The 16,543-nt window shown below is 41.4% G+C and overlaps 1 protein-coding gene across 1 annotated transcript; it reads right to left on the reverse strand.

The window, feature by feature from the left end:
• Positions 1-329: 329 nt before the first annotated feature.
• LOC139921178 (tubulin-specific chaperone cofactor E-like protein) lies at positions 330-16,365 on the reverse strand. The gene is made up of 9 exons (XM_071911343.2): positions 16,321-16,365; positions 13,248-13,361; positions 12,352-12,506; positions 12,066-12,205; positions 11,054-11,235; positions 10,354-10,610; positions 9,892-10,018; positions 9,655-9,771; positions 330-4,180 (listed from the first exon to the last, which is right to left on the reverse strand). The coding sequence occupies exons 3-9, from the start codon at positions 12,494-12,496 to the stop codon at positions 3,835-3,837; spliced, it is 1,314 nt and encodes a 437-aa protein (XP_071767444.1). The 5' UTR covers positions 12,497-12,506; positions 13,248-13,361; positions 16,321-16,365; the 3' UTR covers positions 330-3,834.
• Positions 16,366-16,543: the final 178 nt, after the last annotated feature.

The raw sequence follows: 16,543 nt of genomic DNA on the forward strand, positions 1-16,543 counted from the left end.
CATTCTTGTCTCTATTGCATGATCAATTTCTCTTCAAATATATTGGACAGGCAGTATGGAGGCCGAAATGCATTCACAGAATTGTTCCACAGTGGAAAGAATAGAGGGAAGTGCACAAAATTGGATTACTGTAGTTCAGTTTTCTACAGTGACGACCATTGGCTGTGATTCCTTTGGTGGCTCAGCTGTAGTAAAAGAATGGACTAGCAGCTACTCAAGTTTCTGACAGACTCCAGGCATGTTCAGATTCAAGATTTCATGTACAATACATGTGATATGTAGAAAGAGTTTTCTGCAAGTGGTAAATTTTACTTTTTATTTTACTGCTCACATCTTTAAACATGTAAAACAACAAAAACTGTAATGACAAAATTAGAATTTCTGTTTCTTTAAGATGAAACAAAACGTGAAAGCACCATTATACACTTGTACCAGATATGGCATTAACGTTGATCTCAAGTAAAATGGCAGTACAGTCATTTAAGAAAACAATAGAAAGCGAGACAGCGATATAAATTAAGCACAAACTGTGTTTTACACAGCGCTAGCCATACCATCATCATGATTTAGCCACTATCTTCTAGGTTTTTAGGAATTATAAAATCTGTAAATAATCGCTTTGGCATACTGAAAACTAGAGGATTGCAGGGGCCAGAAAGCACAGATCGTAATGCCGATATCATTTTAAAAATGTTGTCAAAAATTACAAATTGTCTTCAAAGAAAACGTGACATTACATAAAACTTTCTCTCAAGCACTGGGATCAGGATGATGACTTTGAGTTCACTGGGAAAGTTCTTTCCCTGAATTGTAGATCCCTTAACAGTTTAAATCAAACGTATCAGAACAGATCACAACATGCAAAGCGACATAACGCATGATGATCCACGTCTGAAACATCAACATGACTCATCACTCTTGTCCTGTTACCCTCCATGCAAGCACCCAATCAAAAAACAATATCATGCACTTGAGTGAAGAAAAAACAAACCCACAAATGGATATACAGTCATCTACAAAAAGCAAGTCTGTGTCGGAGAGCGCTGTAAAGCTTAACACATTTTCACACACTTTTGTTAGCTACACTTGAGAGCATCTGAGAATATAACTGTGTTCAATAGGAGAATGTTTGCCTGATAAATGGCTCTAGGTAAATGGCTGGTTACATCAGACAACATCTCCATACATCAACTGAACAGTCATGGCACTCCAGTATTTAGACTACTTTGCTTGGGTTTGGATCATCCGTTTGCAGTCTCCATGTAATCATAGTCGCTAAAAAAGCTGGGCGATAAACATATTAAACGGCTTTATACATGGCAGTGGGTCTTCTAACCTTGGACTACGTAAACAGACGTAATGTAAAAGACCTTCCTGAATTGTAGTTTAAAGTTATCTTTTCAACAGCAAATACACTTTATATAGGGCCAAATTTAGATTCCTTCCCATCAGTATGGTGCAAAATCGGTGCATGGATTTTCACCTTTTCCTGTCTTTCTGCTGAGGCACTGCCTTTTATATACCATGTGCCTTCAATTTTAACACACAAAGACTGAAATGGAAGGTGCAAGTTTTTATGTAAATATACACCTGTCTCATCAGCCTAAATCAATCAATCAATCACAAACTGGGGCTGCAACAGAGAAGAGTGTCCCATCCCCACTAACTGAAGATATGACACTGTAGATTTGCACAAATGAAATTCTCGAGTATGGTCAATGGCAAGACACCTTCTCAAAAAGCCAAATTGCTAGGTACCATTCCAATTTTTTATTTCCTTCGAGTTTTTCTGACTCAACATTTCATATCCTGTTTGATGTGTTTGGCGTTCATTAGTTAGTGCAGATTTCTTGTAGGGTTAGGGTTACATCAGGAAACCAATGGGTGCACTCCACATATTGCAGGGCTTTCGATGCATAAAGATAGGAGCGTACAAATTAACTGAAATTAATCCATGTATCGTAATGAAAAGGTGGACATGTCTTGATTTACATTCATTGCTTCAAGTGCACGTCTTGCAAACTGCACGCAGCACGCTCATGTTTACCAACCGACTGCTCTGTGATGCTTTACATCAAAGGATACCAAAGATCTAATGTTGGTGAGTCCAGTTTTCTCTGGACGGAGCACTCACTCACTGCTGCTTAGGAGACACTTTTGGATCTCTCTTAAATTTTGATTTGTCATTTACTGTGGCGGAGAAGTGTCCATACCCGACACTAGAACTGAATTTGGGCAAATAGGACGAAGCTACAGCATCTCAATTAGTGGGGATGGGACGCTCTCCTCTGTTGCAGCCCCATTGTGTGATTTAGACTGATAGGATGGCTGTGTTTTACATACAAATCTTGCCTTGTGGATCTTTTAAGTTAAAGTCTGAATCCAACCCATAGTGTAAAAGACTGAAATGTAACCAAAATAAAACAAAAAAGTATAAAGCTAGCTGCAATAGCATAAGGAATCTTGACACCTCTCCGCAAATAACAGCACATCATCAATTTTGAAAACAATAATTTGACAATGTGAGCCGACGGAAAAGCTCGTGACCCCAGGTCCTGTGAAAGAGCAGACGGTGGAGGTGTTGGGTGAGTGAGACGGATGTAAGGGAGAGATTGAGGTGAATGGGTGGAGGGCAACAGCCTGTTGGGTGAACCCATTGTCACCTAAATGCAGGGGAAGTGGCCGTGACACAGCGGCCAGTGTACGGTTACCATATAGACCGGGCCTCACCATCTCTCCTTAACAGCCTTTGCAGAGAGAGAGGGAGAGAGAGAGAGAGAGAGAGAGAGCTACTTCATTCATGGGGTGGACAACAAGAAGACCCCGCAGTAACTCGAGCATCCGACACCCCTTCTTTTCTCTCTCCCAGACCCAGGCTCACCTCGGTGTTGTCTCATCTTTCTGCCGGCGCGTCTTAACTGAGTTGAGGTGAGCGGTTCCCGTGTGGTCCGTGTGCACAAGTCCTATTATCCTCTGCACTCCTGCATTCCTGATTTCAGCTCTAGGGTTGTCTCAAAATATTTCACTTGGTATCACGCCTCGTGTGAAAAGAGACCCGGGTGAATGACAGTAAAAAGTGGGAAAGGACTACGTTACCTATGCTAATACTCATGCAGAGAAAATGCATTTCTAATGAATAGACTCTGGTCCAGATTTACTACTAGGTTTACACAGAGAAGAGCATCTTCAGCGTCTTTCAGCCAAGACAAAAACTATGCGAGTAGCTCTGAGTTGGGGTGGTGCAGGGGAGAACATTTAAACTGTCCCTCTCTCACACCTGCCCACTGAGTTGCCAGGTTTCTGACATGTGAGATTTTGTTGTCACATTCCCTTTGAGAGAAGCACTTGCCTTTCACGAAATTTCAAGAAATTGAAAATTCTATAGGCTTAAAGAGAAGCATAGAGTAGATCAAATAGGCCTGAAAGCTGTGCCACGTTTCCAATTATATGAAAGCCTTTTATTAATTAGAATTTTATATGGACTTGCATCATTGGATTGTTTGTTCATTAAGCCTAAAATAGGCTTAATGAACAAATAATGAACTCTTAATGAACTCTGTGCTCTTAGCTCAAGCAACTGAGGCACAATGCAACCTTAGTGAATCTGGACCTCTGTGTTAAAGTGTATGTGCACATATACTTATACTACACACTGCTGTATAAACTTGTTTAATATGGTGGAGGTTTCTGACCAACATCTTTACATTCAAGGCTGATGAAAAATCACCCTTTTCTTATAAAAAAAGGCTCAACACGAAAGCTTAGTATCCAGTGGGTGTTCACTCTCTAAAATTCCTGAGGTCCCTTTTTCCCCATTCCACCAAGCCTGCTGAGTCAAAAGTCTGAGGAGCTGCAGCGATTTTTGAGTTTGGGCACTACTAGTATCTCATCACCGTCCCGGATGCTGTAGGAATGGAGGGCCCGGCAGCCGTACTTCATTTCCTCGGGCCCCAGGAACGAGCACATCTCCCGGTTGATGTAGAAGAGCCTGGTCCCGTTGGTGGGAAGCTGCAGCAGGGCTTTGAGCTGTTTCTTCAGCTCCCCCACCGTCTGCTCCAGACGGAGGCTGACCGCCTCCACCCGCTCGCCCCAGCGGACATCCACCGTGGCGCTGCGGGGGCTCAAGTCCACCTCTGCCAGCGGGGCCAGATGGCCGTACTTGGATACGAGGACGTGGTACCTGGGAGAAAGCAGGGTTCATGTCACATCACATACGTTTATGCGGTGTAGACCACTAAATAACAAGGAGAGGGATAACAATATGTTGTAAATTATTATAAAAGGACAATGTGTGTTCATTTGAGTGTTTGAGTAAATGTGTGTGTGCGTGTATGTGTGCGAGTGTTTGCGAGGGAGCGAAACACTGAGTTCTCTGCCTCTCGCTTGCCGTGAGAAAGCTCTCTGCCACCTCGGGGGAATGCAGGCTAGAGATAAGGGCCCAGGAACGATTAAATAAAATCCAGGAGAAAAGGCCTGTGCTTTCAAAGCTACTGTAACAGCTGGGCCAATCAAAGCAATTTCCCTTCCCTCCCCAAAAACTCCCCCACAAAGCAAATCCCCTGGCCTGGGGTTTCAGGCCAAAACTCCCGGTCCACCCTGGGAATTCTCCTCTAAGGCCACAGTGCACAAAGTGCCATTCTATGAGCGGCCATTTAGCTAAAAGGCCTCATTTCATGTGGTAAGCAAGGTATATAACGAGACAAATACTCTGGCAAGTGATAACAAGCACGCATTCCAAATGTCTTTCCGATAATCTTTGGTAATTGAGGCAAAAAGTAGCAGCGCCAATAGCTGTGTACAGCTGAAAGTATTGGGGCTAATACAGATGCTATCTAGCCCAGATCTTTGCCGACTTCTCCTCTGGCGTTTCATACTATCTCATTCTCTCATTTACTGTTCTCGAGTTCTCCAGTTGAAAGATGACCTGCTTAAAAAGTTGAAATGTTGATTTCCTCATTCCCCCCCCCCCGATTTGCCCTCAAAATCCACTTTTTCCAGGCCCACTCCCCTTTCAGTCCCTCTCTACTTATTCTAAGGCTACTCGGACTCTCGGATTTCTATTCCGAGCCAGTCTGCTCTTTCACTCTTTCCTCGCAACTAATCCCTCCTTTCCAGCAAACACATTTCTTTCATTTTTTCTGTTTCCTTATTGAAATACTGGCAACTCGTCCCTCAAGCTTTTTTGAGTACAGCTAACCCCTTACCCCATTGCCCTAAATGTATCTACTTTTCTACCTCTGACCGTTTCCAAAGTGGTTTAGATATGTCCGTGTCTGCAGTCCGAGTTGTGGTTTAAGGCTGAGTTTATGGTTACTCAAAGCCAGGCTGTGTCAGATCTGTGTGTTCACCTGAGAGGCTGTGACCCACCCTGCAGGCTCTGATCTCTGGGGGTAGTCAGGCCACGGCCCCATCCGAATCGAAAGGGGATAGCAGTGTGTCCACTGCTTAGCGACCGTGTCCAACACCCCCCATAACACCCGCACGCAGTCACGGCGATCCCTAACCCAGGATCTACACTGAGAAACTGGCGTGGGACCAAGGCCATGAATATGCCGTTTATAAGGAGGAAGCGATGAAACGAAGAAATGGGAAGAGAAAGTTAAACGTGGATACAGTTAAATGCGTGGAGGCCTTTGGATGGTTGCAGTGCAGAAAAATATTCACAAAAAATGTAATTTCCCCCTCATATACATATACTCGCCCCTTGTCCTTCACATCCAAATGAGCACTTTGCCATAATTAGGTAGACAATTCATGATGAAGCAGTGCTATGCCAGCTCCAGTGACATCAGGAAACAAATCAATCTCTCAACTTAAGGTTTGAAGTTGACAGAGGAGGTGTATACATACACAAAAAAAAACAAAAAAAACAAAAAAAAAAATCAACCTGCTACCTTGTGTATCGGTTTTCCAATCAGAGAATTCCCGGCACAAAGGACTCATTGAGTGGGGAGAGACTGGTGGCATTGTCTCCCAAAGGTTAGTTTCCCCCAGTCAGGGACCGCACCTTCCTTCAGAAATCCCTCCCCCACATTCTGCTGAGGTTAAGTGGAATGCAGCCGATGGAGAGTGCGGGCAATTATTTTAGCCGCGCCAGGGCCCTAAAGCAGGCCTTTCCAAAAATTATATCATATAAATATATTGAAGACACAATGAGTGGGTTGTTGCCATTGTTAGAGGTACGACTTGGCAGGTATTCACAGAGCTGAGAGTCTTCTACTGTAAGTGGAGAGGGAGTGTGCAACTATGTTAACTGTATATTCCACTCCAAGTTCCGATATATTTCACTAATACTGCATATGATATGGGTTTTTGAAAGTCGATAGCAATATTTTTAGATTGAAGCTGCCGATAGATGATATTTTGTGGCAAATTTGACCATTTTCATGCCAAAAAAACTCTAAAGAATTACAAGTATTCAGTGTTTCCTAATGCCAGAATTTTACCGGCAGGATGGAAAAGCCTCTGAAACTCTGAAGCTCTCCACTGACACCCAGCAAAGCAGTAATACCAATAATTATAAAAACCTATTCCTGGATACTTGTGTGGAATCCAATCAAAATGTTGCATTATCATCAATTCAGGTTAAGGGTTTCCCACAGACAGCCAGTGAAGTATTTATCAATTCTACAATAAACGTGTAATCAAATTGCATCATATCCATCAAATTAGAGGTGGACAACTGCCTAATATATTCTGCTACGACCAACGATCAACAGTACTTCATAACTGAAGTGTCTAAACACTCATAAGCACAGAAATGTACCTGGGCTGCATCAGAGCACATGGTCTTGGGTTCTTGAACTTAAGCTTAAAATATTATTATTTATAAAAATAAAAAAACTTATAAAAATAAGTGTCCGTTTTGCTACTCTATATCGCCAATTAATATCAATTAATTGTGATTCAACCTATATCCAATTCATAAAAGCTTTTACATTTGCTGTTCTAAACACCGATGCGTAGATCTTTCCTTCAACCTGTACTCCCTTCAGGAAATTATACAGAAATATTAGTCACTACAACTTATTTTATTTCTCTCTCTGTCTCCTGGACTCACTGAACTCACTGTTATACTGCATTGACAATAGAAACGTGGGGACAATGGCAGGGGTAAAGGGAAGAGAAACAGGTTTGTGACTTGTGAAGGTTACTGGAATGGCCGGGAAAGAAATCTGCGTAGGGAACATGAATGAGTAATGAATGTGAACGAGTGAATGAGTAATGCTCTTCTATTCTTCATCAACTACTGTCAACTAAGTGTCCTTTAAACGCTAGGAAACCTTACCTGGGTGAGTAAAGATAAAAAAACAAAAAACTACTTTCCGGGATGTCCCAAAATTTTCTATAGGGTTAAAACAAGGACAAAATTGAGGCGCATGTCCTAAGATCAAAGCCCTAAAAAAGGTCTATTTCTGCCCGCTTAACTTTCTTGACTTTAAAAAAAACAAGGAACATATCAGAAACCCTAGAGTAATTAGGGAGACTGACCTGAGCTTTCAAAGACATGAACCATGTCACCAGATAGGTAATTGAAAAATTTGGCTGAGAAATGAGTACAAGCCGATTATTATAAGTAGATTAGACTAATGCCCTCTTCTCTGATTTCTCATCCAAAATACAGTATCATAAACTTTAAGAAGGAAAATTTCACCCTCAGATATTCTTATACCGTTCAATATCATCAGTCTGTGATGTTCAAAGGATTCCAGGAGTTGTAATTTGCCTTTTTGTTGTACCCACTCTCCCTTAACCTGCCTTGTTTGCTTCTACTCCAGTTAATGATTTCCTCATTTCCTCGAATGCCTTTCAACAAGCCCCAGAGAACATGCCTGAACTTGTTCCACGTGTGGCTGAGAGTTGCATCCGTTACTCAAAACTGCATTGTATTCTGGTCTACTGAGGCTGCTATCAGTGGAGAAACTGGTCTTTCTCCTTTTCTACGATGGATTTCTCCCTGTATGATTATTGAACGTCGGTGCAAAATGGCGGCTCTAGAAAGAAGCCCTTGCTCTTTGATTCTGAGGGACTGACACCAAAACCTGACGTTTACCACTGAAAATTTCTCTGCTATTAAACTCCATTGTAGCTATGCTGAAAGTATTTCAACGTCACATCATCTATGTTTGGCCAGTTATCCACAGGAGTAAGAAAAATACACCACCAAACTACAAAATGAGCCCAAAAATACAAGGTACATTGTTTTTTTAACAGATTATTAAACAGAATTTTTCCTGTGCGTTTCTCAAAATTAAGACTACATTTCGCATTATCTCCGTTGCTCCCTGTTGCAAAGAGGATGTTGCTACTTGCCCCCCTCCCACTCCCTAGCGTTGCTCCATTTGTTTTGAAGAGCAAGAAGAAGGATGAGAGCTGATAACAGAACCAATAAAGCCGACCCAGTGGCTCACAATGTAAAATGCAGTGTGGAGGCTGATAGAGGCCGACAATCCTCTAGGCAGTGGTCTTGTTTGTTTATGGTAACTATACTAATGTCGCAAAATTAATGTGGTAATGATTTATTGATGTTAAAATGATACACATAGCACCTTTAACTGGGACAAGGAAATCTGATGAAAGCTTTTCCTACAATTTTATATCCTTAACTTGAGTCTATGTAACTCACCAGTGAAGTGAATATAATTTATATTTTTGGTAATATATTCTCTAGTGCTCTTCGCCCACTTGAAGAGCTAAAAGCCATTTTGGAGGCGTTCCTAGCAGCCTGAAAGAGACACTGCTCTGATTGGCTGACAGTACTAGCTCCCCCCCCCTCCCCCTGCCATAAATGTAAGATGATTGGTTGACTCCAGTTAAGTCAGCTTACTACACTACAAACCAACCATGTTCTGACTGGCCTGTTTGAGAGGCAACATTTTGTTTTTCTAAACACAACTTTGGCAAAACTACAAATAGTACAATTTTAACCTTTTTACTGTGAACAAGGACAAAGCATTAGATCCACAACAAGAAGCGCCTCCAGAATAATGTGAACACCTGCTCCAAAATCATAGGCCACCCCCTCCGGTCTTTGACCTCACTGCATGATCAGCTAACGCTCCAGAAAGCCCACTCCATCCTACAGGACCCCACCCATGTCCTACACAGGGCCTTCGAATGGCTGCCCTCTGGTAGGCGTCTGCGCTGCCCTGCAGCTAGGACTAAACGGAGGAAGGCAGTCTTCATATATGAGGCTGTTCGCCTACTAAACTCCAGTCTGCCCCGGGCCCCCTCTTCCTCCCTCGCCTGGGATTAATCCCCACACCTACTGGTCTGCCACAGTCCCCCCCCCCCCCCCCCCCCATTATGCCGGCCACCACTCTTTCGCACTTTAAGACTCTTATATTATTTATTATTACTGCTGGACATTTGATATCTGCTACACGGTCACTGCCACTGTCATGTATTGTCACTGCTGTGTACTGTACTGTCTCTGCCACGTGGCCACTGCTTGTCTATCATGTTTGTCTTATATGTCCTGTTTGTTGTGTCCTTTTACTATGCCTGCTTCAGGAATTGCCCCTCGGGGATAAATAAAGTTTTTTGAATTGAATTGAATTGAATTGAATTAGATTATCCATCTCTAAAGATACCCCCCCACGCCTTTAAAATAAGTGTGTGTGTGTTGTAAAAGACATGCATGTGTTTGAGTACCTCTCAGGAAGCTCCTCTTCCGGACCGTGCTGGTAGTGTCTGATGAAAAACCTCTCTGCATCCTCTCTCTCTCCATCCGACACTGCACTCCCATTCAGCACCGACACAGATGGAAGCCTGCATTGAGGGGCAACAGTCAAACGTTATGTGTGTTCATGTGTAAATGTGACAACTGTAAATAAATGTATATGTATACGGCGGGAAATGTTTGACATGTGTGTGTGTGTGCAGACTCACTGTGCTACAGTGAGGCTCCGTCTCTCCTGGTTGGTGTAGGGCTGCAGTAAGGGAATCCCCATTGCCTTGACCTCCTCCAGCTTAGGGAAGAAATTCAGCCTCCCAATATCCTCCCATTTGCCCAGCCCTGAATAACAGATACAACTGCATAAGTATTTAACTTGAGAATTGAGTCATTTGTGGCCATGGGTCATAAAAAACACATATTTGTTTGCAACTTTTGTAATGTGGCCGTTAACACACTTTAAGATATTCTGACATGACATTAAAATAATTTTAACGGAGTGAACCATGTAGAGCTCAAACGCCTATGGCATGGACGAGCCACTAGAGGGCTTCTGGGGTCATGTAAAAAAAACCTCCACCCCTCTCTGCAGTTGTTTCTACTCATCCTCCACTAGCTGCTTTAAAGAGCTATTATGCCTTTATCAACAGTACACAAAAGCAGGGCAAAGCTCAGACCTGAGTTGTTGAGGTTGATGCTGCGCAGGTTAGGGAAGAGGCGCTGCAGTGTTTCCTGAGTGTCGTCCACAGACCTCAGGCTGTTGTTGGCCAGCACCAGCGTGTCCAGACTGGGGTACATCAGTCCAAACTTCCTGACCTCTGTCCATTCCTGTAGCTGGTTGTCCGTAATCTGCAGCAGGCGTAGGGACGGGCAGGACGTCTGGGACTCTAACACAGTGTTGTAGCTGTTCAGGCACAGGAAGAGCTCCTCCAGCCTGTAAGGTGAGGTGGGGCTGAATTAGGAAGGTTTGACCAATATGGGTATTTGAGGGCCAATACATGGTATCTTTTTTGGATTAAAGCTGCCAATAAACATTATTTTGTGCCAATATTCAATCAATATTCAGTCAATATTCTTTAAATTTGGCCATTTTCATGGCAAAACATTTAAACAAAAATAGAAGCTTTCACTGTTTTATTCTTTAATTTCTTTAATTTTATTCTTGTCAGGGTTGAAAAGCCTCTGAAACAGCATTTAGACCATCATATCCACTGTATACCCAAATCATATCCATCATATCGGAGGCAGACGACACTAACTGGCTGATATCCGATTTTTAATAAAAGCCCCGTATATATCGGTCTAACCCTACTGAACACTACACCGATGCAAGTGAGGATGAGGATAACATCAACACATATCATTTCCATCACTTACTCTGGTGTGTGTTGCGTGAGCGTGTGCACGGTGTCCCAGCTGACGTGTGTATTGATGAGGACGAGTCGCCGGACCCTGGAGAAAACCTCGGCCAGGCTGGGCTCCAGCTCCACGCCGCGCAGAGGGTTCATGCTCAGATTGAGGAAGTCCAGGTGGGGGATGTTGGAGACGATGGTGCAGATCTGGCAACCCAAAAACAAGTGGAAAAGAAAACTCAAAAGGGCTTTCATTTTTTACCCATCCCTGGTATGTTATTTTGTGGTGCAAAACCATATCTGTGAGAAATCAACGCAAACATATGCTAATTAAACCAATAAGGGGGTTATTATTGTTTGTTTATATATTGAATTATTTATTGAACAAAACAGATTTATTTCTGACAAACATTTCCTTCCTTAAATATTGAATAATTTATTTATTTAAACTCCATAAATGTCCTTCCCTGAGCTGCTTTCATTAGTAGTCACAGAAGGCAACTATTCCTGACTAAAAACTGTTTTTAGCAGATCATTTTGGGATAATATTTTATTACTGGAATAATAGAAGGGTACAGAAGCATGTGCACATTCAAATACATGCACCCTAACAGACTTTAGATTGTTTGCCATGTAAAAAGTTACTGCAACCATACTGTCAAATTACTTGAGCAATAGTAAATGCCTTTCTCATCCAGCAAGTGACATAAGGTCGAAAGAAAATAAACAGTAACAATAGTTGGAGGTTCAAATAATGTGATTTATCATATACCAACTGGAATAATCTATCAGGGTTCAACAATAAGAATTCTCTGCATGCCTCAGATTACTACTTTTTTAAACTGGAAAACTGAAAGGCATTTGAATAGGTAAAAACTCTGTCTATCTGCCCAAAGGACAAATGCTCAAAAATACTTGATGTTGAGCCATGATTACTCTGCAGTTATTTGTGTTTAACCGCTCACTCATTCACACATTTAGAATGAGCAAGCTAATTTTCACTAGAACATCTTTGGCACAGAGTTCAGGCCACCCACCTCCCCCCAGTCTTTAAGTTGATTGTAGGACAGGTCCAGTTCTACCACATGGGCACAGAAAGCCGCCACCTCTGCCCTGTCACCGGCTTTGCTGATTCCACAGTCATTCAGCACCAGCACACTGGGCAGGAACAGACGGTCTGCAAACAGGGAAACTCCTGTTATTTCTACCCTTTACTGTGCTTTCAAGAGAATTGTTTACATTTTATTCTGTCAAGTGAACACGGCTCCATCACGGACATAAAAATGATATAACCCTAATAGACCGACCTAAATGATCTCTCACCTTTGGTGGGTGATCCCGGAGGGCTGGGCAGCACCACTACCCCCATGCCTTGGCCACGGCAGTAGGGGAAGTTCTCCGGGTTGTACTTCTCGGCGATCACTTGGACGAAGGTGCGCACCTCCTCTTCATCGGAGGACGAATCCATGGTTCCAGCCCTAAGCAGGTATGCAGAGGAAAAGCAGTCACACCAGTTTAATGCTGTTCCATCTTACTGCCGAACTCTCCAGGTCTGCTTTGAAGCACTCGCTCACTGCTGCTTAGGAAAACTCTTTTGGATTTCGCTCTAAAGTTTCAGTTCGTCACTTGTGTGGAGAACATTTCTGACCAGTGACCATATCCACCAGAATTTAATTTGGCCAAACAGGGCAAATGTATGGCGTCTCAATTATTGCCACTTTGATAAGCTGATAAGACGGGTGTATTTTTACATAAAAAATCTTGCCTAGTGCAGCTTTAAAGTGACGTGACATGAAAGACAGTGTTTGCTTTACATTCATTCAGCTGCAGTCCCCCCTCCCACCCCCCAAAGCTGGAAAATTGCCCTATGTGATCCCCCAATGTAAATACAATAATTAATCTAGCTTTATTGCTCAGCCTGTCACCCAAAAAAACAATTACAATTAAAGGCACAAATGTCCATATATTATCATCTACATATAATCGTTACATAGATTTGTTGAGTACTCAATTCTGATTGGTCAATGAACACGTGAGTTCTGTTTCATATCTAATCATATCACTCCACAGTCAAGAAGACCAGTCGATTTTGTTGATTTCTGATCAAATTAACTAGCTATACCTTGTGTCTACATGAGTGTACGCCTCTCCTGTGTTATTTCATGCCTCTTTTCCAGGTGTATCTATGAAATGGACTTCATTCACACGCTCACAGGTACCTTAAGCCTTTACTGCGGCGGTGGGAAGAAGGCAATGCCCTGCCAACTCTCTGCGGGGCTGGCCAGGCAGTGGGTATCCGAGGTGGCAGTGCCAGGGACCGGTAGTCTATGGCCCTGATGGTTTATAGAGGAGAGAGGGACAAGTGTCACGTTGGCCACAAAAGTGACACTGTAATCCAAGCACAATATGACGTCAACCCACTGAAACAACAATGACCCAAAGAGAGGAACGCTGCTTTGATTCACTCTACTCTGAACCTGGGTTTACGGTTTATTCTACATTACATTACACCGCACATTGTGATTGGACGAGAGCTGTTCCATGAGCGCTTATAACCTCAATATACGAACTATAACTCCTTGTTAACATTGGAATGGAGTGAAGCAAGCAAGGATGTTTATTGTTGAGCAACAGCAAACTATTTTTTATGTTTGCAAAGGGCCAAAATCTAATTATTAAATTAAAACCCAAACCTTGTATCTTTGTGAGGGTTTGATAGCATTTAAAAAATGTTGTTAATGTTGTGCAAATTGGTGTGTGAATGTTATTGCTTAAGTGTTATTAAGTCAGTGTTATTGCTTAATGTAATTCCTAAATTTCTATTTTTCATTTTTTGATATACTGGTTATACTTTTTTATATACTATTTTTTACTTAAGCACCCATTTTACACATACTACACCTAAGAGATCTAATCCCTAAATTTCTGCTCTACGATTTTTTTATAAACTACTTTTTAAATTTACGGCATTTATAAAATGCATTGTGACCTACATGAGTCAAATTCCCAGTATGTGGAAACTTACTTGGTCAATAAAACTGATTCTTAAAAAAGTGTGAATGGATGAACACATCATTATAATGTTGCTCGCAAAGAAATCAGCAGGATGTCACTAACACTACATTGAGCTATTAGTATAAGTCTAGTCCTAGTAAATGGATGCACAAATATTCCTATTTGTAATAATACCATATGACTACTGTAATAATAGGTTTTGCTCTCACTACTATTATCTTCCCAGTTCTATAATTCAATACTAAATCAACAACTACCATATGGATCCCTGGGAATACATTGTATTATATGGGGGCCCATGATCATAATGTGTGTTTATTTGGACATCTGTGACATGAAAATGTTTGAGAACCCCTGACATACAACACTGGATGCAATTATCCTCTCATACCAGTGTTAGTCAGACTGCTGGGTGTGCCCCCTAGAGAAGGTGTGAAGGAACTGCAGGGTATGTGGGGGAAAAGATGGGATAGACAAAAAGGCCAAAGCTTCTAAGCCGCTTTGTGCTACAATTCTTATTGCAACTGGGGGCTTAAAAACTAATGCTATAGTGACACTCTGTAGACCGCAGAAAACAAGAGGTGAGACAAGGGGAAAGGTAACAAGGATTTTTGTGGGACTTCATGCATCTGGCATGACAATAAATCCTAGATTGATACGGCATACATCAAATAAGATTATCAGCCATTCTACAGCAGAGCCTAGACAATCCAGGTAGTCAAAGAATAAAAATATCAAGATTTATAATGCAAGTTATAAAAGCTAAGAACTTAGTCTCGTTTTCTGTGAATGAGTAAAAATCTAATTTAAGACCAATTTCACCCCCAAATAAGCCTAATAAGAACAAAAACCAGTATCAGCAGTATTTGCAATGTCTAATACATATGAATATTTACTGATTATTACATTTTTTCATGCCAATTACAAATAATGATTATAACAGATGAGCCCTTTTCAGGAAAATTATCATCTCATGATCATTTTCAGGAAATTAAAGTTTCTAAATTAAGCAATCTCTAGATAATACTGATTGATTAAATGATTTTTGCCAGCAATATTAATGTCCACCAGGTACAATAGAGTGGAGCATTTAAAAAAACAGCCATGAATATGGTCAGCAATTTGTTAAGTATCTTGTTCACCACAGCACATGGTCTGAACAGGGAGTCAATTTTACTATAGCTATTTATCAAATAATGGATACTGAATTTGACTTGTGTATGGCTTTGTTGTAATCATGGTCAGTTTGCTTATCCATCAGTGTGCCACATGATTTGTAGATATGGATGCTTCACCCTCATACAGTCACACATTCACACTGGGAGCTGCCCAGCACAACAGTCTTCTACTCTTAGCCAATCATTCATTCATTCAATTCCCTGCTTATTTTTATTTTACAACGCTTTTTAACTTTTTTTTTAAAAAGATGTTAAACAATTAGGATAATTATTAGTATTAGTAGCAGTAGTAGTATCAGTAGCAATAGTAATAGTAGTGGTAGCAGCAGTAGTAGTAGTAATAGTAATAGTAGTGGTAGTAGTAGTAGTAGTGATAATAGTAGTAGTAGTAGTAATAGTAGCAGTAGTATCAGTAGCAGTAGTAGTAGTAATAGTAATAGTAGTGGTAGTAGTAGTAGTAGTGATAATAGTAGTAGTAGTAGTAGTAATAGTAGCAGTAGTAGCAGTAGCAATAGTAATAGTAATAGTAGTGGTAGTAGTAGTAGTAGTAGTAGTGATAATAGTAGTAGTAGTAGTAATAGTAGCAGTAGTAGCAGTAGCAATAGTAATAGTAATAGTAGTGGTAGTAATAGTAGTAGTAGTGATAATAGTAGTAGTAGTGATAATAGTAGTAGTAGTAGTAATAGTAGCAGTAGTAGCAGTAGCAATAGTAGTAGTAGTAGCAGTAGTAATAGTAGTAGCAGCAATAACAATAGTAGTAGTATCATTAATGCTGGTTGCTATCCCATTTTCAGTAATTCCCTACATTTTTACAATAACAAAAATAGAGAATGTTTTATGAAATTTGTAGTAGCACATTGTTGCGATAACATCATTCAGACACGTCAAAACAGATGTAACCCCTACACACAGCACCCAGGTGCTCAGGTCTCTTCAACACTGATCAGCCCTATCAGTTTCAGACAGAGGGAGTCTCATCATCTTGACCAACCACTACATGAGGTGGTTCGCTTGTCAAACGACTGGACACTCTGTCCGGACCCTGTCTGATGTTTCTGTCAAAGATAGTTTCCCATTTCACAGATCACCTGGTTCTTACCTCTGATGTAGCAGAGACCAAAGGAAAGCCCTTTTCAACAACACATCAGATCAAATGCCTCTTTTCCTGCGAGAGAAAATGTTGATGAGCACTTTGGTGAAGCAAGGAGAGAACCTATAAAAATGCTGCTAGGTGGAGTCTTGAAAGTGAGTTAGGGCACCCGGGGCAAACTCTAGGAAAAGATAACTACACAGAAAGACACCCTCAACTCCTCAACAAAAGC

The sequence above is a fragment of the Centroberyx gerrardi genome, chromosome 11, assembly GCF_048128805.1.
Source record: "Centroberyx gerrardi isolate f3 chromosome 11, fCenGer3.hap1.cur.20231027, whole genome shotgun sequence".
NCBI classification, from domain to species: Eukaryota; Metazoa; Chordata; class Actinopteri; order Beryciformes; family Berycidae; genus Centroberyx; species Centroberyx gerrardi.

Bases quoted from the DNA above. Each gene is read 5' to 3' on its own strand.
- LOC139921178 (XM_071911343.2), bottom strand. From the start codon at position 12,496: ATGGATTCGTCCTCCGATGAAGAGGAGGTGCGCACCTTCGTCCAAGTG. The intron at 11,236-12,065 runs GTGGGTGGCCTG...TTGGGTTGCCAG, and splicing joins AACTTAAAGACTGGGGGGAG to ATCTGCACCATCGTCTCCAA. The intron at 4,181-9,654 runs GTACTCAAACAC...GCTTTCTCCCAG, and splicing joins GAAGAGGAGCTTCCTGAGAG to GTACCACGTCCTCGTATCCA.